At 35.9% G+C, this 18,122-nt stretch overlaps 1 protein-coding gene across 2 annotated transcripts; it reads right to left on the reverse strand.

Moving 5' to 3' along the window:
• Nucleotides 1-1,592: 1,592 nt before the first annotated feature.
• On the reverse strand, nt 1,593-17,919 carry LOC106068864 (uncharacterized). 2 transcript variants are annotated; one of them, XM_056004304.1, is made up of 5 exons: nt 16,293-17,914; nt 11,682-11,780; nt 6,896-7,082; nt 4,705-4,799; nt 1,593-3,665 (listed from the first exon to the last, which is right to left on the reverse strand). In XM_056004304.1, exons 1-5 carry the CDS (start codon nt 17,431-17,433, stop codon nt 3,517-3,519), a joined length of 1,671 nt encoding a protein of 556 aa, XP_055860279.1. In that variant the 5' UTR covers nt 17,434-17,914; the 3' UTR covers nt 1,593-3,516. The 2 variants fall into 2 exon arrangements, with proteins under 2 accessions (XP_055860279.1, XP_055860280.1); XM_056004305.1 differs by lacking the exon at nt 11,682-11,780 and having other exon boundaries at nt 16,293-17,919.
• Between the last annotated feature and the right edge of the window lie 203 nt (nt 17,920-18,122).

The raw sequence follows: 18,122 nt of genomic DNA on the forward strand, positions 1-18,122 counted from the left end.
AATTTCACGTGTTTGTATAGAGGTTAACAGAGGTCAAAGGCTTTAAATCTCCAGGTACTCTCTCCTCTCTCACTCTTTCTTTTCCTTGCTCTCTCTCTCTCTCTCTCTTACGATTATAGTCAAACTGAATTTACTCTTGTTAAAACTAATAAACTAATCTTCTTATCTATTTTTTTCTCTCTTTCTCCTTTACTTTCTTTTATTCTTTGTCTCTATTTCTTTCTCTTTCTGTCTCTATTTCTCAATCTTTCTGTTAACACCTGTACCTTTGCTTGAACTACTATTACCTACTTGTAATTAACATGCATCGATCCAACTGTTCAATACCTAGTTATAAACTCGGCTGTACAGAATGTACATTCGTTACATTTAATGTCAATCGCTGTAAGCTATTTAGGATTGGATTTACATGACGCACACGTGATGCATTATCTCCCTTACAATACAGAGTTGCAGAACATGTAGTAGGTTATGTGCTGCGGAATGGTCTATCTTGACGCCTGCATATCTTCACTTTAAGTACAGTTTTACGGAAGAGATCATGCGAAACGACATGGCCAACATTGACAAGTGACCCAATGCTTGACCTGTAGCCTCGCCAAGCTTCTGAGCTTCATCAAACAGAAATGGACATTGCCAATTAAGGGATAAGATATTGACTATGTCAATCAAAGAACTGAAGTTGACACTGTCAATGAAAGAGTTAAACGTTAACAGTGCCAATCATTAAGTTAACAATTGACTCTGTCTATTAAAGAGTTGAATATTGACAATAGTGTGGTGAAATTGTTGATGTGCTACTTGTGTATAGATGAGAATGTGCTCACAACATTGATTTAGTGTGTTATTATCTAAGTATCTTTAATCAGTTTTATGTGTAGTTCTAGCTTAATAAATCCTTCTTTTAGGTTTCTCTGCAGTGTTACCTTGATTCGTATAATAATTACATGTAGTAATTAAGAGTCAATGTCTCTGAAAGTCACTGAGTTCTCATCAAGTTGTAGATGAAGCATAGTTTCTGCACCATTCTGTAATTTCCCAGTGCAAACAACCATGGTCTTTATTCGGTCATCATCAAGCGTTGGGTAAGTCTTTTGTTCTGCACAATTCTGGCATTGTTCAATGCAAACACAACCATCAACCATGGAGCCGTCCATTAGGCTACTAATATTCATATTTCAGAAAACCTTGTGATATCCTCATTGGGCCTCCTAAGTCTATCCTTTATAAGCAAAAGCACTTTAGCAAATCTTTCAACACAGTATAGTTCGATTCTGTAATTTACACAAACATACGCAGAAGAGGTTCTCTATAGATCTCTTTTGGCGATAATTTATTCTCGTTAATACCCCGGGACAACAGGTCTCCACCAGAAGATGCCGGGAGATCTTAGAGGTCAGAAAGAATAGCCAAACGTCTACACAGAGATGCGTATTGCCCCTGGAAGTAGCAAAGTGAAAACTCTCATATCAAACGATAAGGTATTTATAATAAAAATGCAATCATTTCAGCATTGTCAACTAGTTTTATTAGTCCTTTACTTCTTTATGAAAAGCTTATTTTTTTTTTTGGAATCAAGAACAAAAGAAAAGTTAATTGTCAAATGTAATAATTTATTTATTAGTGTTAATTTTATAGTTTTTATGTTTGATAATAATAGTAACTTACAATAGTAAAGTTAATAATATCAAGAAAAGAAAGCGTATACGTTTATGGGTTAATGGTATAAATTGCCGTCATGTTTGTTGTTTTTTTTTTTGGAGGAAATGTCCATGGAAACAAGTAGGAAAAGTTGATCATATTGATAATATTTATTGTCTTTGATCAAAAGTTCCTTGCACTTTAAAATATTTATATATAAAGAGGTCTTAAAGTTTATTAATTTTTTAAGGAACTTCACAAAGACCAGGGATTCTTAATAAAGTACAAACCACAGGCTCAATAGTGGAGTTCTCATTTTTTAAATTTGTTACACGTTGCGGCGTTTGAATTTAAGATGAATTGAACTGAATGACATAACTTACCATCAAAGTGGGGGGGCATTTTTAAATAAAGGGATTGGGGGGGGGGAGTTAGATACCTATGTTATTGCTAAGCAGTAGTCTAGCGCCAACGATATATTCCCTTGAGAACAGGTTCACGTGTAAGTCTGGGCAGAAGTAGCCTAGCAAGAAATTAGTAATAAGAGAAAAAAAAGTTAGTTTCTTTTTTTTTTCCCAATAATAAATAAAAAATTGACAAAACATTTGAGATTCATAACAACAACAAAAACTGAATTAAAAAAAAAAGAATACGAAATCCTACAACAGTAGATCATAATAGAAATCGATGAGATGATTCAACTACCATTGATCTCTGGATTGGGAGTTTGGGAGAACTTGAAATAAGACTTTTTTCTTTCTCTGTGGTCGTAATGATTTGAACTGCGTAAGGCTGTAAGCCATCGTCTGCAGTAGTTCGATTACATTTTACAAAGAGTGAACCTCAGAGTAAGGAATGAGAAAATTATTTACAATATAATGAAGGGAAGACTCGAGGTGGTTTCCTTTTAGGCAGGGGCGGACTTGCTATATGGGCAATTGGGGCAAATGCCCGGTGGGTCGGTATAAAAATGGGCCGGTAGGGCATGGATGCCACTATGGCACTTATCAAATTGTTATAGGTTTTAAAATATTCTCCATAAAGAAGTCCCTCTAAGCTTCGTGTGTTAAAAAAAAAATCATCTTCCACAGACTCTGCCATGTAATACTATTTTAATCAAAGGGCCTTCATACGTAGCGATTGAAATGCTACACAAGGCTTATATTTCTTATAAATAGAGTTCACTTTAGGCTTGCGTAAAGCTATCGCTACATTATCAAACTTATGGTGATTTTGAGGACAGTTAGACCTAGAATTGGATGCCCAACATATGATTTAGAATTTTTCGGTCGAATTTTATAAAAATGCCCGGGCCGATTTTGACACCTAGTCCGCCCCTGCTTTTGGGTCAGTTATAGTTTGGTCTCAGTTATAGCTCGGTCTGAATTATACGAAATACGAATAAGAAAAAAAGGTAAGAAATCTTTTATGGAGGTTGTGGACAAATGCAAACTGCCAATGCAATCTTGTATTAAAATATACATCTGCGCAAAAATATGCAGATTAAGGTTTCAAAAACAAGATGTGGAGGGGGGGGGGGGGGTCACTGACAAGCATCACCACCATTTGTGTCCCTGCATCTCCTAACGTCACTGATTCCTTGTCACCTTTTATGAAAATGTATCAGAATAATGCATACACAATAAGAGCATGTTGAACGTCCAACCATTGAGTGGTGTGGCTGGAGGCTATACTCAGGAACTAGGAAGACTGATGAGGGGGGACAACAAATTAGACGATACAATGGTTCTCAATCATTCTGTAAAGAAACCAACAAAAGATGTCAACAGCCAATGCTCCCTGGAACTCTCTACCGTCTGCCTTGTTAGCACCTCTCTCCAGCACCAGCGCCAAGGAATGCTCAAATTTTCTTTGCTAGGCGGCTATCGCATCTATTAGATTTCGTTTTAGGCACTGATGCTTGTAGTCTTGCGCGTAATGAATCACAGTCAGTCCCTGGAGATCAGTGTGTACCTGTACTTCCTTGTCTATACGTACTAGAATGATGTTTCTCTTCCGTGATTCTGTTCGGAAATATGGAGAGAACAAACAATAAATTACAAGGAAAATGTAATCCTAAAGTATCGTGTTATTTCTGTGGAGGCCATTAAAGATTATGCCTATTCTAAATCTATTAAATACTTACATTATTGTCTTTTTTTTTATTTTTTTGGGGGTGGGGGGGTTAAAATATAATACAATAACTAACTATAATCACAGATAAAAGATGTCAGGGGCAAGCATGACTACGTGAATTATTTTTTTTTTAATCCAAACTTTAATATGAAAGAGTTATATCCCTTTGCTTCTATTAGTATAAATGTGAACAGTAAACACTTGATGGTTTTTACTGTGTTCGTTTTCCTTGTATGAGACAGAGAAGTTGGTAGTCAGTTAGTCAGTGGTTATCTTGTGGGGGAACAAAACGTTAGTTCGTCATGAGTACAAGTGTGTCTGAGATAATGCGTATTAAACTTCTTGAGCTGATGTTTGTGAAGCGTTGTTTTGTGTTTTTTTTACCACCGTTAGAGATTATTTATTTAATTGAAATAAAGTTTCTAGATCTGTAGAGGTTGAAACAATAAAAGTTAAGCCTGCACGGAAAACCTTCTCCAGGATACCCCCTCCCCTCACTGGTCCAAAAATGTGATTGGACCATAGCGCTCTGAGCATGCTATAAGCATATAGGAAGCGCTATATAAAAGCTATTTTTATTATTATTATTAATCATTCCCCTAGAGGAGCCAGGAAAAGGAACTGACTTTTTGGGGGCTCGTCCGGGGAAGAGTAAAGACAGTTGGTTGTTGTCCTAGCCACATGACACCCTTATTAAACGTGGCCACAGAAACAGATGAAATCTACATCATCTGCCCCATAGATCGCAAGATCTCTAAGGGAAACTTCACTTTTTTTTAATAAAAGAAAATAGAACAAGTTATTATCTTATCTATGAAAGAAGACATTTATTAAAACCAAACATTTTAATGCCTATGCATCTTGATTGATTAAAAAATGTCGCTGCATAAATGCTGGTTAGATTTTAATTCATCTAGAAAGACTTGCCAAAGTCCAATTCCCTGGCCAAGGAGGTCACAAAGGCACATTCCTCTGAAGCTTCGTAGTTGACAGATAGGACTACAATAATTTTACCATTACATCTGAAATAGAAATAAGAAGATTCTATTGGAAAACCTAACCGAGTTTAAGGATAATTGAATTTGTTTTGTTTCCATTAAAATATTTTAATTCTTTATAGTGAATAATTATTTTACACGTTTTAGTATCAAATGTTAAGCATGAGAAGGTAACAAACTGAAAACAATATTTTGTAATAAAATAGTTGGGTAGATGAAGTAGATAGAGTGTTACTATAATAACGCGGTAGATAGAGTGTTGCTATAATAACGCGGTAGATAGAGTGTTGCTATAATAACGCGGTTGTCTTGTGCTCGAGTCTCGTACTTACCCTTTTTCTAATGACAAATCTGATGTAATCAAATCCGAAACCACTCGATCCTTTTCATCAGATCTTATACGGAACAGATTCGTTCCGACCAAATCGGATCTTATCCAATTCTATTTGAACGTAAACGAGGGATTGATTTTGAAAATAAAAATGTTTCTTGTTCAACATCCTAATGTTTTATTTTGGAGTTGTTTTATGCTGTTAAAACTTTACCTATCAAAGCTTATAAGGAAACGAAACTTACAAGTTTTTTAAGGTAATTTTTCAGTGTCAAGTTTTGTCTTCCTTGACTTAGTCTTTCTTCAGCTGTACTAATAAATTATTGCGATTCTTTGTCCTCCAATGGACAAGACCCTATATTAAACTCAACGATTCCATTAAATTAAATTCCGAATACTTTAATTCAACATAAATAATTTCACCAGACAGAATCGCACAATTCAAACAATCTTAACAGACTTGTTAAGCTAAACTAGTAGTAAACATTACACTGAATCTATGAACAAAATGAACCTCGATTACTTCTTTCGATACTATTTAAGCGAAAATCTTGTAAAATCTAGATATATAATTCTCTTCGTCGCCCAACCATGCGGTACACCACGCACGCCGGCTACCCAATTCTCGATGAAAAAGTCATGGAAATATAACTATTTTATTTCTGCAAGTTGGACTAGAGTTACCCCACATAACTTTTTCGGCAACAGAGAGCGCGGCTCAGAAAAAAAAAGAGGGGGTGGAGGAAGTAATCTTCTCACCTAAATAGCAGCGAATGCTACGCCGCAGACAAGTCTTAATGTTCTTCAATGAAGAGAAGCATTAGGTTTGCCTAAGGTCAATGGCGAGCAAGATCCAAATCTTTGCTTCATCTACTGAAATAGCGTGCAAGCCATTGTTGTTGATGTAAAAACTTTAATAGCATTGAGGGGAACGACTCGGGAAATATGGAGTGATTTTGAAGATAAGGTACGAGAAGATATCATTGTATACATGTAAAGACAACAAACTGTAGCCATCGTATATTCGATTTTAGAATGCAGTAAAGCAGCAGCAGAATCGCGTCTCGTTTTGTTTATCCGTGAAGCGTTGTTCTGATTTAGCTGCAGTTTAGCCACAGGAATACCCGCCAAAACAGAGATGCAGAAGTCAAGGTGGGATAGCTAGACTCAGCTGTCAAATATAGTCACACCTGGTTTAATCTACGCGGCTACTTATAAGTTATTTAGACCATTGTAGTAGTAATTGTAGTAGCCGTCGAAGTGAAACAAGTTCAAGGTCAGACCACGCAGCAATGATTTCGTTTGGCCTGTTGAAAACTAAAAGACTTGCTGCATATCTATTACATTTCAATGAGAACATCGTTAAGGGAAAACTCTTTGGCGAGCCGTGTGGGTCATTCGTTTTAGAAGGCCTGAACACTGACCTGCAACGTCACAACCTGTGGGCAGTTTAGACTTATAGCTCGTTGCCAGGTTCTCTGACGTGGCAACGAGCTCTTGGTCTAAACTGTCCAAGGGTCACGTTGTAGGTCACTGTATAGGCCATCTATAATGATTGGTCTCGGTCATGCTCAAGACTTATTACGTGTTTACGTTCCAAAAGAAACTGTGAAGCTGATGTTAGGGTTGGGTATTAGCAACTATTGCCTATAGCTTGCATCCGTACAACAGGGATTATTGGAACATAGCAAACATATAGATTTCGTTTTGAACATTCAGATTAAAAACTCTTGATGCAATGTTGTAAATGTTGGTCCAACGATTGAAACCAAAAAAATAGTGGACATACCTCTCTTCCAGGGCTGTGGACAGGTCATCAATATCACAACTTTTGAGCACAAAGTCCCTGGGAGGTAAAAATATTTTGAAGCCCCATCCTTGCAACATGGAATGGAAGGCCATACCAAACTGAGGCAAGTCGTCAGGTGCACAGCTCAAGTAGGCTGCATAGTTCTGTTTGAATTGACCTGGTCCATCTGTGGACATAATACGTAAACTGCTAATACACAAATGTAAGAAAGAAAGAAAGTAAGAAGAGAGAGAGAAAAAAGAAAGAAAAAGAGAGAGAAAGGAAAAAGAGAGCGAAAAAAAGAGAAGTGAGACAATGAGACAGTGAGAGATTGAAAAAGAGAGAGAAAGAAAGAGAAATAATAGAAAAAGAGAAAGGGAAGAGAAACAGGAAGAGAAAGAGAAAGAGAGAGAAAGAGAAAAAAGAAAACGTGAAATAGAGGGAAAGGGAGAAAAAAAATATATGTGTGTGTATAGTGAGAGATAAAGAATGCGAGATAAGCAAAGAGAAAACAAGAGTTGAGTCCGTTTGTTGGGGTTACAATTAAAACATGGCCAATGTGTTGTTCAAAAAATACCTAGATACTGAAAGAATAGTACAGGAAGATGAAAGATACTATGTAGAACTGACTGAGGCGTATCGAGGGTGCTAGTCACGCGGGCAGCCACGCCTTTCATACTCCCAATCCTGTACACAATTCTTATTTGTATAACATCATTCACCAGTTAGAAATACAAAGCGTTCATATACAATTGACCCTTGATACTCCGACACACTTGTATGATAGAGAGAAAATAATCCAACGCGAATTATTTTCGTAGAAAGAAATAAAAAGCTAGAACAGATTCCAACTACCCATGAGTACATTCATGTCATTAATATGTACAGGAGTGTCACAGATTACATTATAGAATTGTTGGTACATTTCACTTTTAAAAGAAATATAAGCCCTCGACATGAGCCTCGGGATTTACCCCTCAAATTTAGACACTTGACAGCACGTCAGGATTTACCCAAGGGACGTAATTAGTATGTTTGAAATCTATTGGTTGATTTGAAATTAAACAAAGACATTTTTTTAAAAGAGTTAGCGCCAGAGAATTGGCGGGGAGTAAGAAAGTAACGCCAGTCGATAAAATAATGTCCTAGTAGACAGTCAGGTTTCTAAGAGCTCTGTTTGAAAAGCCTTTGTAATATGTTTCATGCTCATTGATTTGTAATTTGTACATAAACTGTACTTACGTTGTATTTAAATAAAGTTCCAGAGTTTTGTTTTATCAAAGAATCGTTAATTGTGATTCTAGATCGTAATTTTTTCTAACTATTGAATTCAAGTAAAATCCCCGGCATAACAACACATCGTACCATCCAAATGTTGTTACAAGGAGTAAGCATATTTTTTAAAATGAGGGAGTGCTTCAATTGAGATTTAGTACCTGATGTGAAAGCTCAAATGTTTTATTTATTTTTTTTTTTTTTTAGATTTTTTTGTTGATTGGAAGTTGAAGAGAATAACTTTTACACATCCTTAGATACATGAACACGTTTCTGGACGTGACATTCTTTAATGTTCAGCTCACCTTTGTTCACACAACGTTTTCAATCAGACACCCCCCCCCATCCCCGTCTCCTTTAAAGGTCAAATGACGTTAACAAACGTAACGACAGAATTTATTTTTTTAATGCCCATTTTAGCGCACCGTTCTCCAAACCTGGTTAAGCCACTGACAGTTTAGAAGAAAAAAAAAAGGACCTTGTAACAAAGGACACACACACACACAGCGACCTGGCATTTCATAACCCAAATAACGACAGTACTGTCTTAGTGTCATACACTTCACCATAAATAGTGGGAGTTGAAAACGAAAGTGAAAGTAGAGACAAAAAAAAAGAAGTCAAAATGTATCGCGTATTTCTTCCCATAGGTAAAAAATAAACACATTGTCTCGATATTATAAAGGCCAAGTATAAATAATTATGTTGATGAAATGTAAGTAAAAGTTCACTCTCACAGAAGTTGGTAAAAGTAAAGTTCCCCTTTCAGACCTTGTGGTCTATTTGGCAGATGATGTAAAGGTCATCTGTTTCTGTGGCCTGTGGTTTACGAGGGTGTCGTGTGGCCAGCACAACGACCAACCGCCTTTACTTTTCCCCAACTAATGTCAGGTACCCATTAGAGCTGGGTGGACTGAGAGGCGCCCAAAGATCCCGAAATGAAAATACCAGTCTTCACCTGGATTCGAACCCGGGACCTTCGTTTCGTGAGTTTTACCGCTCAGCCACCGCAATTTCAGAAGTTAGTGCAACATTTCTCCCTCCCCAGCCTCTGTATTTAAAACTCATTTTGATATGGTACGAATTAAGTGACTGATTTTTGCTTTCATTTTGTTTATTTTAGGTGAGATTTTAATACTAAATCATCACTTACCACAGCACAGCCGAGGGGGTTTTGAGTTTAAAACCCCCTACCAGTGGGTTTGGAGATTTAAAAAAAACCTATCAGGGGGTTTTGAGATACAAATACCTCTACCAGGGGGTTTTGAGTTTAAAACCCCCTACCAGGGGCTTTTGAGTTTTAAACCCCCTACCAGATGTTTTTGCAGTGAAATCCCCCTCTTCTATAAAACAAAAAAAAAATGCAAACAACAATCCCCAAATTCCAACAGCACAGTTAAGGAAGATTTTGATTTTAAACCCCCCCCCCTTCCAAAATTTACGATAAACCCTCTCTCCAATATAAAAAAAAAGCATATTACACACTATAAAATCTATGAGCGTAGCCAAAGGGGTTTTGAGTTTAAAACTCCCCTGCCATCGGGGTTTGAAGCTGAAAACTACCTCTTCAATATTAAAAAAAGGCAAATTACGCACTCAAAATGCAATGAGCGTAGCCAAAGGGGGTTTTGAGTTCAAATCCCCCTCCTCCAGATGGCCTTTTCTTTAAAGTTTAAAACCCCTCCAGATGGTTTTGAGTTTAAAATTCCCCTACAGAGTGTTTAGAGTTGGAAACCTCTCTCTACAATATTATTTTAAAGCAAAAGACAGTCACCAAATTCAAAACAATTCAAAAACAAACAAAAAGACAGAGATTTTTTTAGTTTAAAACCATACTATGTGATTTCTACTAAAAAAAACTTTCCTTTTCGATATAAAATCTAAAGCGAAATACAGGCATGTAATTCCAAGAGCGTAGTCAATAAAAGGTTACAAGTTTCTACCAGTGGCTTGGGCTCCATTAATAAAGTGTGAATGGTCTTCTGCCAAAATTGAAAAACACTAAATGTGGCTCAACAAAGATCGCTAAGACAGATTTTAGGAGTCAGTTATAGAGATCGGGTCTAAATCAAAGAAATCATATGCCGAACTGGGAGTCGAACCTTAGTAAGGTTGTGACAGAGCGTCGCTTGAGGTTTTGCGGGACATGTTCTCCGACAAAATGAATTACGCAAAATAAGAGTTGCGGAAACAGCTGGTTGGAAAATGCGCCGAACGGCGCGAGAGGGTCTAAATCAGTAAAAATAGCACATTAGGTTTTTGAAATAAAACTTTTTAATAGCAATATACTGTAGATACCTCAGAATATGCATCTTGTTGCCTTTCAATACCAGAAATAGTGCTCGTCTACAAATTTTCCACTAATTCCAGGCACAATCTATTCTAGGGCATAATAAACGTCTTCCGAAATGGTCAAAATGTAATAAAGATTAATTATGTACGCACACACACATATATATAAATATATATATATAATTGTTTTCCGCGGGGGGGGGGGGGGGGGGAAACGGTGGGGAAATCCCCCCCCCCAATCCCCCCCCCCCCCGGAAAAAAAATCCTGGCTACGCCCATGGTACACCAACACTCTGACAATGGATTAACGGGACTAGTAAACATTTATTTAAACAATGAATTTTTCACAAAAATATTGAAAGCCTTTCCAGCTGGATAATATACTTAAAGACGAATCGTTAGCCCGATGACTCATCCCTAACTCTCTCTCTCTCTTGGGGTCATGGGAAAATGCAAAAATGTGCCCTGTTCTTACTCACCGTGTTCTGTGTGACATGACCTCTATTTCCCCTGATATATCATTTATTTGTTTATTTATCCCAATGCGTTTTCACAAAGGTGGCTTTGAGTGGATATTTGGTAGAAGAGGATATTTCCGTCTTTTTCTTAAGCACTTATTGAAACTATTGAGTGGGTAACTGGTGTTTGTAGACACGTCATAAACAATCGGATCTTTCCATGTTTTATTTTATTGTCCTACATTTTCAATGTGTGTTTTGTGTTTTCAATTTAACAGATAATAGAATTCAGGGGCCAAAACCATGTGTGGAGGAGAGGAGCGTAATTAAATGTATTGTTGTTTAGAATATATATATATAACAGTGCTTTTATTGTGACAGTACGCACCAGTACGGCTTACCGGCACCTTTTTCAATATGGGGATAAATTATGTCTTTTCTCTTTTCATGTATTTCAACGTTTTTAGTTAATGTATGAGTAGGTAACAGTTAGGCAATCCATCACTGAGTACCGGCACCTAGTGTTTTTACACAAAAATATAGCGGCTCAAGTATCTCATTTGAGCGAAGCACGAGTATCAGTAATACTAAACAGTTATTTTATAGAACCTCTTTGTGAGGAAACAGTTCAAAACTGGACCAAAAATGAAGAAAGCTTTTTTGTTTCACTTTACTTTACAGAAGATAGATGGAACCGATGGATCTAGTCGGGCATATATTTATTTATACATATATCAAAACTCAGAGAATTTTAATGTTACCGAATATAGAAAAGAGATCGTCTGCTGGCTTAGGAAAAAATGTGATGGCTGTTCTGGAAGACTCGAGACGTTGTTGCTTGATACCATTAGGACTGTCATCTGGAATATCAATGAGAACAAAATGTATTAAGTTAGAAACAGCTTTAATCACCGTTACTCCTAGAAAAGTGGTACCGAACTGACAACCACATCCATCCGCTGCACATGCATGTTGTAATGTCGACAGACAGTCAAGAATAAAACATGACATTGTATACGTAGAACATCATTGTATACGTAGAACATTGTATACGTAGAACATTGTATACGTAGAACATTGTATACGTAGAACATTGTATACGTAGAACATTGTATACGTAGAACATTGTATACGTAGAACATTGTATACGTAGAACATTGTATACGTAGAACATTGTATACGTAGAACATTGTATACGTAGAACATTGTATACGTAGAACATTGTATACGTAGAACATTGTATACGTAGAACATTGTATACGTAGAACATTGTATACGTAGAACATTGTATACGTAGAACATTGTATACGTAGAACATTGTATACGTAGAACATTGTATACGTAGAACATTGTATACGTAGAACATTGTATACGTAGAACATTGTATACGTAGAACATTGTATACGTAGAACATTGTATACGTAGAACATTGTATACGTAGAACATTGTATACGTAGAACATTGTATACGTAGAACATTGTATACGTAGAACATTGTATACGTAGAACATTGTATACGTAGAACGTGAAAACAAAAATAGGACACATTGTGGAACACACTTGCCTAGTTTCGTATAATGATATATATATATTAGTACCTAAACTTTTATAGTACACTTAATTGTATCTGAAAACTGGAATCATACGGTTTTTGTTTTTACATTCAGATTAACAAATTATTTATACAAAGTTTATATCAACTCACGCTGTCAGGTAAAACGTTTGTACACCTTATTTCTCCCACACCCAATATTGGTAAAAGCTGAAATTGAGTACAATTATTTTTTTTACCTGATAATACAAGAATGATTTTTAAAAAATCACCAATTACTTAATCAACTATTGGTAATTAATTAATTTTTTTTTTGGTATCTCGATCAAGGAAAAGAAATTTATTTGACTGAAGGGGTGATGTAAGCTGAATTAGTCTCCTTTATAGGTCGCCGCCTTAATGTAAGTCTGAAACAAACAATATTCACCACCTTGTATCTCTCAAGCCTACATTGCGAGTTGTTGGTTTGAATACTACTTACATTTTCACAAGGAGAAGACAATCTATGTAGGCAATCTTTCTTCAACATGTATTTTTTTCTTTATCTAGTTGTTATGTTCTAGTTTTGAGGTCCAAGCATTTCTTAATTTTAGGAGAAACAATTTCCAATAAAGCTATGGCTGTCTGCATTCTCAAGGTTAGTTAATGAAACAGTCAAATGACACCGAGTCATTGGTTTCAGAAACAGGCGACGAAAACTAGAGTTTGAAACTGAAATTCCTCATGCTCCTCCCGCGACTCTGTTTCAAAGGATGCTTGACATTAATCCATTTGACATCAACTTGATACTTTTAAAAGAAAATTTTTTTTTGTCACGGTACGGTAACTTCAAACAGAAGATAACATTTGAAGAAACCAGGAAGCCAATGACTGTGAATCTGAGGTTCAAGGTCATAGGAATTTTAGATTTTAACATTTTTATTTCAAGCAGATTTGTTATCTTTTATATCTCTTTACTTCTGTGAAGAGGAAATTAGTTCTTTCAGTTCATCACACTAGTTCTTTCAACCTAACAAATGAGTTCTTTCAGTTCTACACATTAGTCCTTTCAACTCTACACATTAGTCCTTTCAACTCTACACATTAGTCCTTTCAACTCTACACATTAGTTCTTTCAACTCTACACATTAGTTCTTTCAACTCTACACATTAGTCCTTTCAACTCTACACATTAGTTCTTTCAACTCTACACAATACTTATTTTAATCCAATACATTAGTTATCCCAGGTTTACACATTAGTTTTTTCAACTTTATACATTAATTCCTTTTAACTCAACACATTAGCTCTTTCAGATGTAAACATTAGTTATTTCAGCACAACACATTAGTTCTTTCAGATCAACACATTGCTTCTTTCATCTCCACGCATTAGTTCTTTCAACTTAATATATTAGTTTATTTCTGCTCAACACATTAGTTCTTTCAACTCTACACACATTTTCTATGACAGGCCTACCGCCACCTCTTTTCGAATCAAAGCAACGTTCCTCATACATAACATTTTAAAAATGTGGACAACAATTTCCTGAGACGGGATCTCGTCTTTTCATTTTCTTTGTCACATTTCACGGGAGGCGTCGCAGATGGAGAAGAAGACAGTCTGTTAACAGGATGTGAGCCTACTATCACAAAATAATTTAATTCAATTCTTTCTAGGCAAACATTAAGCATTGATAAGTCCATAATTTCTTGATGATTCTTCATAATTTTCTTGTGAAAGGAAGCAGAATTTCAAGCTTTATGATAACAATAATGAATTGACTTGTTTTGTGTGTAACAAAATATGCAGGTTGCATCTAGGTTTATAGCCCACGTTAAATTCTGTACTGTTCAAGTCTTTGTCAATCTTAACGCTTCGTCTTTTTATTATGACTTGTATTAATATTGATAGGCTTCAACAATGCACTGACACGCAGTGTAAGCGTCAAGGTCTTACGGAATAAGTAAACAGGAAGTTTTCTCACACATTTGTTTTGCGAACAATAGACCTCGTTCACCAATCGTAGACAAACAACATTTAGCCACGTGAAATATCTTCTTATATCTCATATGATACAGACGTTACTTCAAAAAAGATGATTACGTCCTACGCGTCATGCATTTAGTCATGCATATTGTTAAAACAATGAAAATTACGTACCACGTGACAGCCTCTATGGATTGAGTAATTTGTATAGAAGATATAGAGAACCACGTGGCAAAATGTTGTTTGTTTACGATTGGTGAATGAGGTACATTATGCTTTTAAACAGAAGACTAGAGAATGAAAGGGAGTTTATTAAAAAGGACAAAGTCTTACTTTATTTCAGGCTTAAAGTTTTTATATTGAAAAGGGGGAGACAATCTTATAATCGAGGTCATATTGTAAATAAATACTTATGTGTATCTATTGCCGAGATTAGTCAATGTGTGTTAATACTAATTGAATATTTTTAATACTTTAAACTTAAACCAAGTCTACAGCACAACAGCTGTTTTCCGTAATTACACGAGCATAATCATTGACAAGTGTAGCACTAGACCTATTTTAAAACACTTACGTTAACCCACTTTATGATTGTCTATTTGGCAAGATCGTGGAGAGTATTGAACTGTTGAGATAAGGTTAAAACTTTGAAGGACTATGTATTGTCGATGACAACACATATATCAATTTTAAAAAATTAGTTAATTAATTTGTGGTAATTATTTTTTTGATATAAAAAATGAGGCATACATCCTGTAGTATTGAGAAATAAGAAAATAATTGATCAGCTCTTTACCTTATATAACTGTTTAATTTTTGTTTTTAATTATTCTCTTGTTTATAGAATGAAGAGAGAGGTCAGGCTTGGGATTATTATTCTTAACACAATCTCTAGAATAGTATTCAACACAGTGGCTAGTGAAATCAGGTCAGTTTGATTTGAATTCCTGTTCAGCGATAGCTTTAACTCCCCCCTCCCCCCAATTGCAATAATTTCTGTGAAAACGTTATTTATTCATTTTTGTTTTTGCATGGATGAGGAAGATTTCGTTTAGTCCGCACTTGACATTTTAGTTTAGATGACGAGAAGTGAATCTGTTTGGAGGGCTACATTATTACACGCCTATGTGGAAACATAACAAAGAAATAAAAAGAAAACTTCTTAGGAAAATGTGACTCATTTAATGAACTACCGAGAAAGAAAGTAGTGGACAGATAAAAAGTACACAGTAAACTTTGTATCTCTGACATGTTGAAATGTAAAAAACTGAAGCCTTACGAAGTAGCAAATATATCAAACCTAGCTTTATTAGCCAGAAACATTTTTACAATTTTTACAATGTTTAATCTTATAATAAATATATTCATAAAGCTATTTACCCCATTTTCTTCATTTCTAAAAAAAAAAAAAATAAGTAATCCTCTTCATTTGGAAGGGAACTAACCCTATCACATAAAGCCCTAGAGAAGAAACGTACAGAATTGATCGCATGTAAAAGAAAAGCAAGTAAAAAAATTTAATACTTTAAAAAAAAATATCATATAAGGTTAAAACTCTAGATGTACAGAAATTTTCTCTATACTGTGAGATTTATATCCCTTTTCGATATCAAACAAAATGAATTAATTATCACTATTTCATTAACTAATTGGTTGATTTATTTTGATTGATTTTGTTTGTTGTTAGGGTCAATAAACAATTGTGCAGAGTTTCATCTTGATCTGACAACGAAAATGGGACGAATAATGTGTTCGAAATGTGAGACAGACAGACAACGAGAGTGAGTTGATATATGCTTTGTAAATAAATGGACTATATGGATTCCTTATTATTTTATTCACATAGTACTTACCACTACTTTGTAATACGTCACTGGGCTGAATACAGGACACCGTTTTATTCTGAATACTCTCCACACCCTTCTCGCTCACCAACTTTCCAGATCCACCTTGTGAAGCTTGCAGCATGTACCTTCTACAAGATAAAATATATCTTGGCGTCCTCACCGGCATTTCTTCGGAATTTTCTTTCAAGTCTTTATTTTGAACATTTGATGGCGGCTTGTCCTTTATTTTCCTGTTCGTGTTGGAGAGTTGAACGCCATGAACCAGTTTGGTACCATTTAAACGATCAGTATCGCTTAACAGCTGGAAATGTTTTTGCGAATTTGAGGAATTTTCCACTTTCATTGACTCTGGATCAGACGACACTAATGAAGGCGGGATCGATTGAAAAGAATCGAAAATTTCCGACAATGCTTCTTGAGCCGATGTAGAAGAGGGCAAGTCAGACGAATATTCTTTACCTAACGTGCTTCCTGTGTCAAAGCCTTGTGACGCCATACCCTCTGGACAGTTTGAATTTAATCCTTTCCTAAAGTCATAATGATAGTCGCTGCTTGGAGTGAGTTTAGTATGGCGACTTTCAGGTTTCTCAACAACATCGATTACCGGAGATTTCCATCTCACTTTGGCATTTTCGTTGGCGGCTCTGTCCTTTTGTGTTTCCCTCGAGACGTTTCCTTTGCTGAGAGAACGCAAGCTGCAACAATCTTCAACAAACTCATTGATAAAATCTTGAGTCTGGCAAGAATTCTCCAGTCGTTCTCTGGCACTCAAATTCTCGGTGTCTTGAGCACTAAGACTGCCTGTATCTCGTAAAGTTTCATCACGGCATCCAAGCGAAGGTTGAAATGAATCCAATCTGTTGCGACAATGTTTCCTTCCAGAATTCACTGAGCTTCTGTTCTCTGTCTCATGATGGTCCAATCTGTTAGGCTGTCTGTCCCCTGAATAGAAGTGAGAGTCTGACACTGGTGATGACATTTCTATTTCAGATCTTCTAGATCCACTTGAGCCTAACAACGTATTGAAATGAAGTTTGTCATCAAATTGATCAGAGTAGCTCGATTTAGACTCATTGACCTGTTTGCATTTAATACTGTTCATTACATGAAAATATGCCTGCTCGCTGGAATAAATAGAACCTTGCATTATCACATGAAAACGGCAGCGTCCTTAGAAGAAACCTTTAGGTGAAGTTATACCATCAACATCTAGTGTCTATCACGCACATTGAAATGCTATCCCTTAAGACTTCCTCACAGTAATTTAAACACTTTGTCGGCTGTCCTACTCTACTTTCGGTGAAGATTTCTTTTTTTAGAATGATTTTTAAAAACCCAGATACATTCAAATGATTTTACTTCCTTGATCATGTCGCGAGAGACATCATCGCTAGGCGAGGCTCTACTCAATTGTTCTCAGATTTAAAAAGTAAGATTCAAATGTAGCTACCGGAAATACAGAAATACATTTAACTGTAGGCTTGATTGCTCTGACTTTGTACAGAGATATATGAACATGATGATATGTATACGTACATCAAGGCTGAACTGAAGAGGAGTATTAATTGGTGTCAATCCGAAAAATCATACAGAAACATTGCAACTAGTATTTTATTTCCTAAACCAAGGGGGGTAACTAACTATCTACACCACACTGGCATATTCCTGAACAATTTATGATAGAACCTTATCTGTGACCATACAAATCACAACTTTTAGGTCGATCGTTAGTTTTATTGTGTCTTTAATGCGTTAAGAGAATAATGTTGTTACACCATATGTTTTCAGCCTAAGTAAAAAAAACAACAAAAAAACTCAAGACATTTTGTGTGGCCC

This window comes from Biomphalaria glabrata, chromosome 11 (assembly GCF_947242115.1).
Source record: "Biomphalaria glabrata chromosome 11, xgBioGlab47.1, whole genome shotgun sequence".
NCBI classification, from domain to species: domain Eukaryota; kingdom Metazoa; phylum Mollusca; class Gastropoda; family Planorbidae; genus Biomphalaria; species Biomphalaria glabrata.

Coding starts and splice junctions, on each gene's coding strand:
- LOC106068864 (XM_056004304.1), bottom strand. CDS start 17,433: ATGCAAGGTTCTATTTATTCCAGCGAGCAGGCATATTTTCATGTAATG. Junction 7,083..11,681: donor CGATCTCTTTTCTATATTCG/GTAACATTAAAA, acceptor TTATGTCCACAG/ATGGACCAGGTCAATTCAAA. Junction 4,800..6,895: donor TCCACAGCCCTGGAAGAGAG/GTATGTCCACTA, acceptor TTTCTATTTCAG/ATGTAATGGTAAAATTATTG.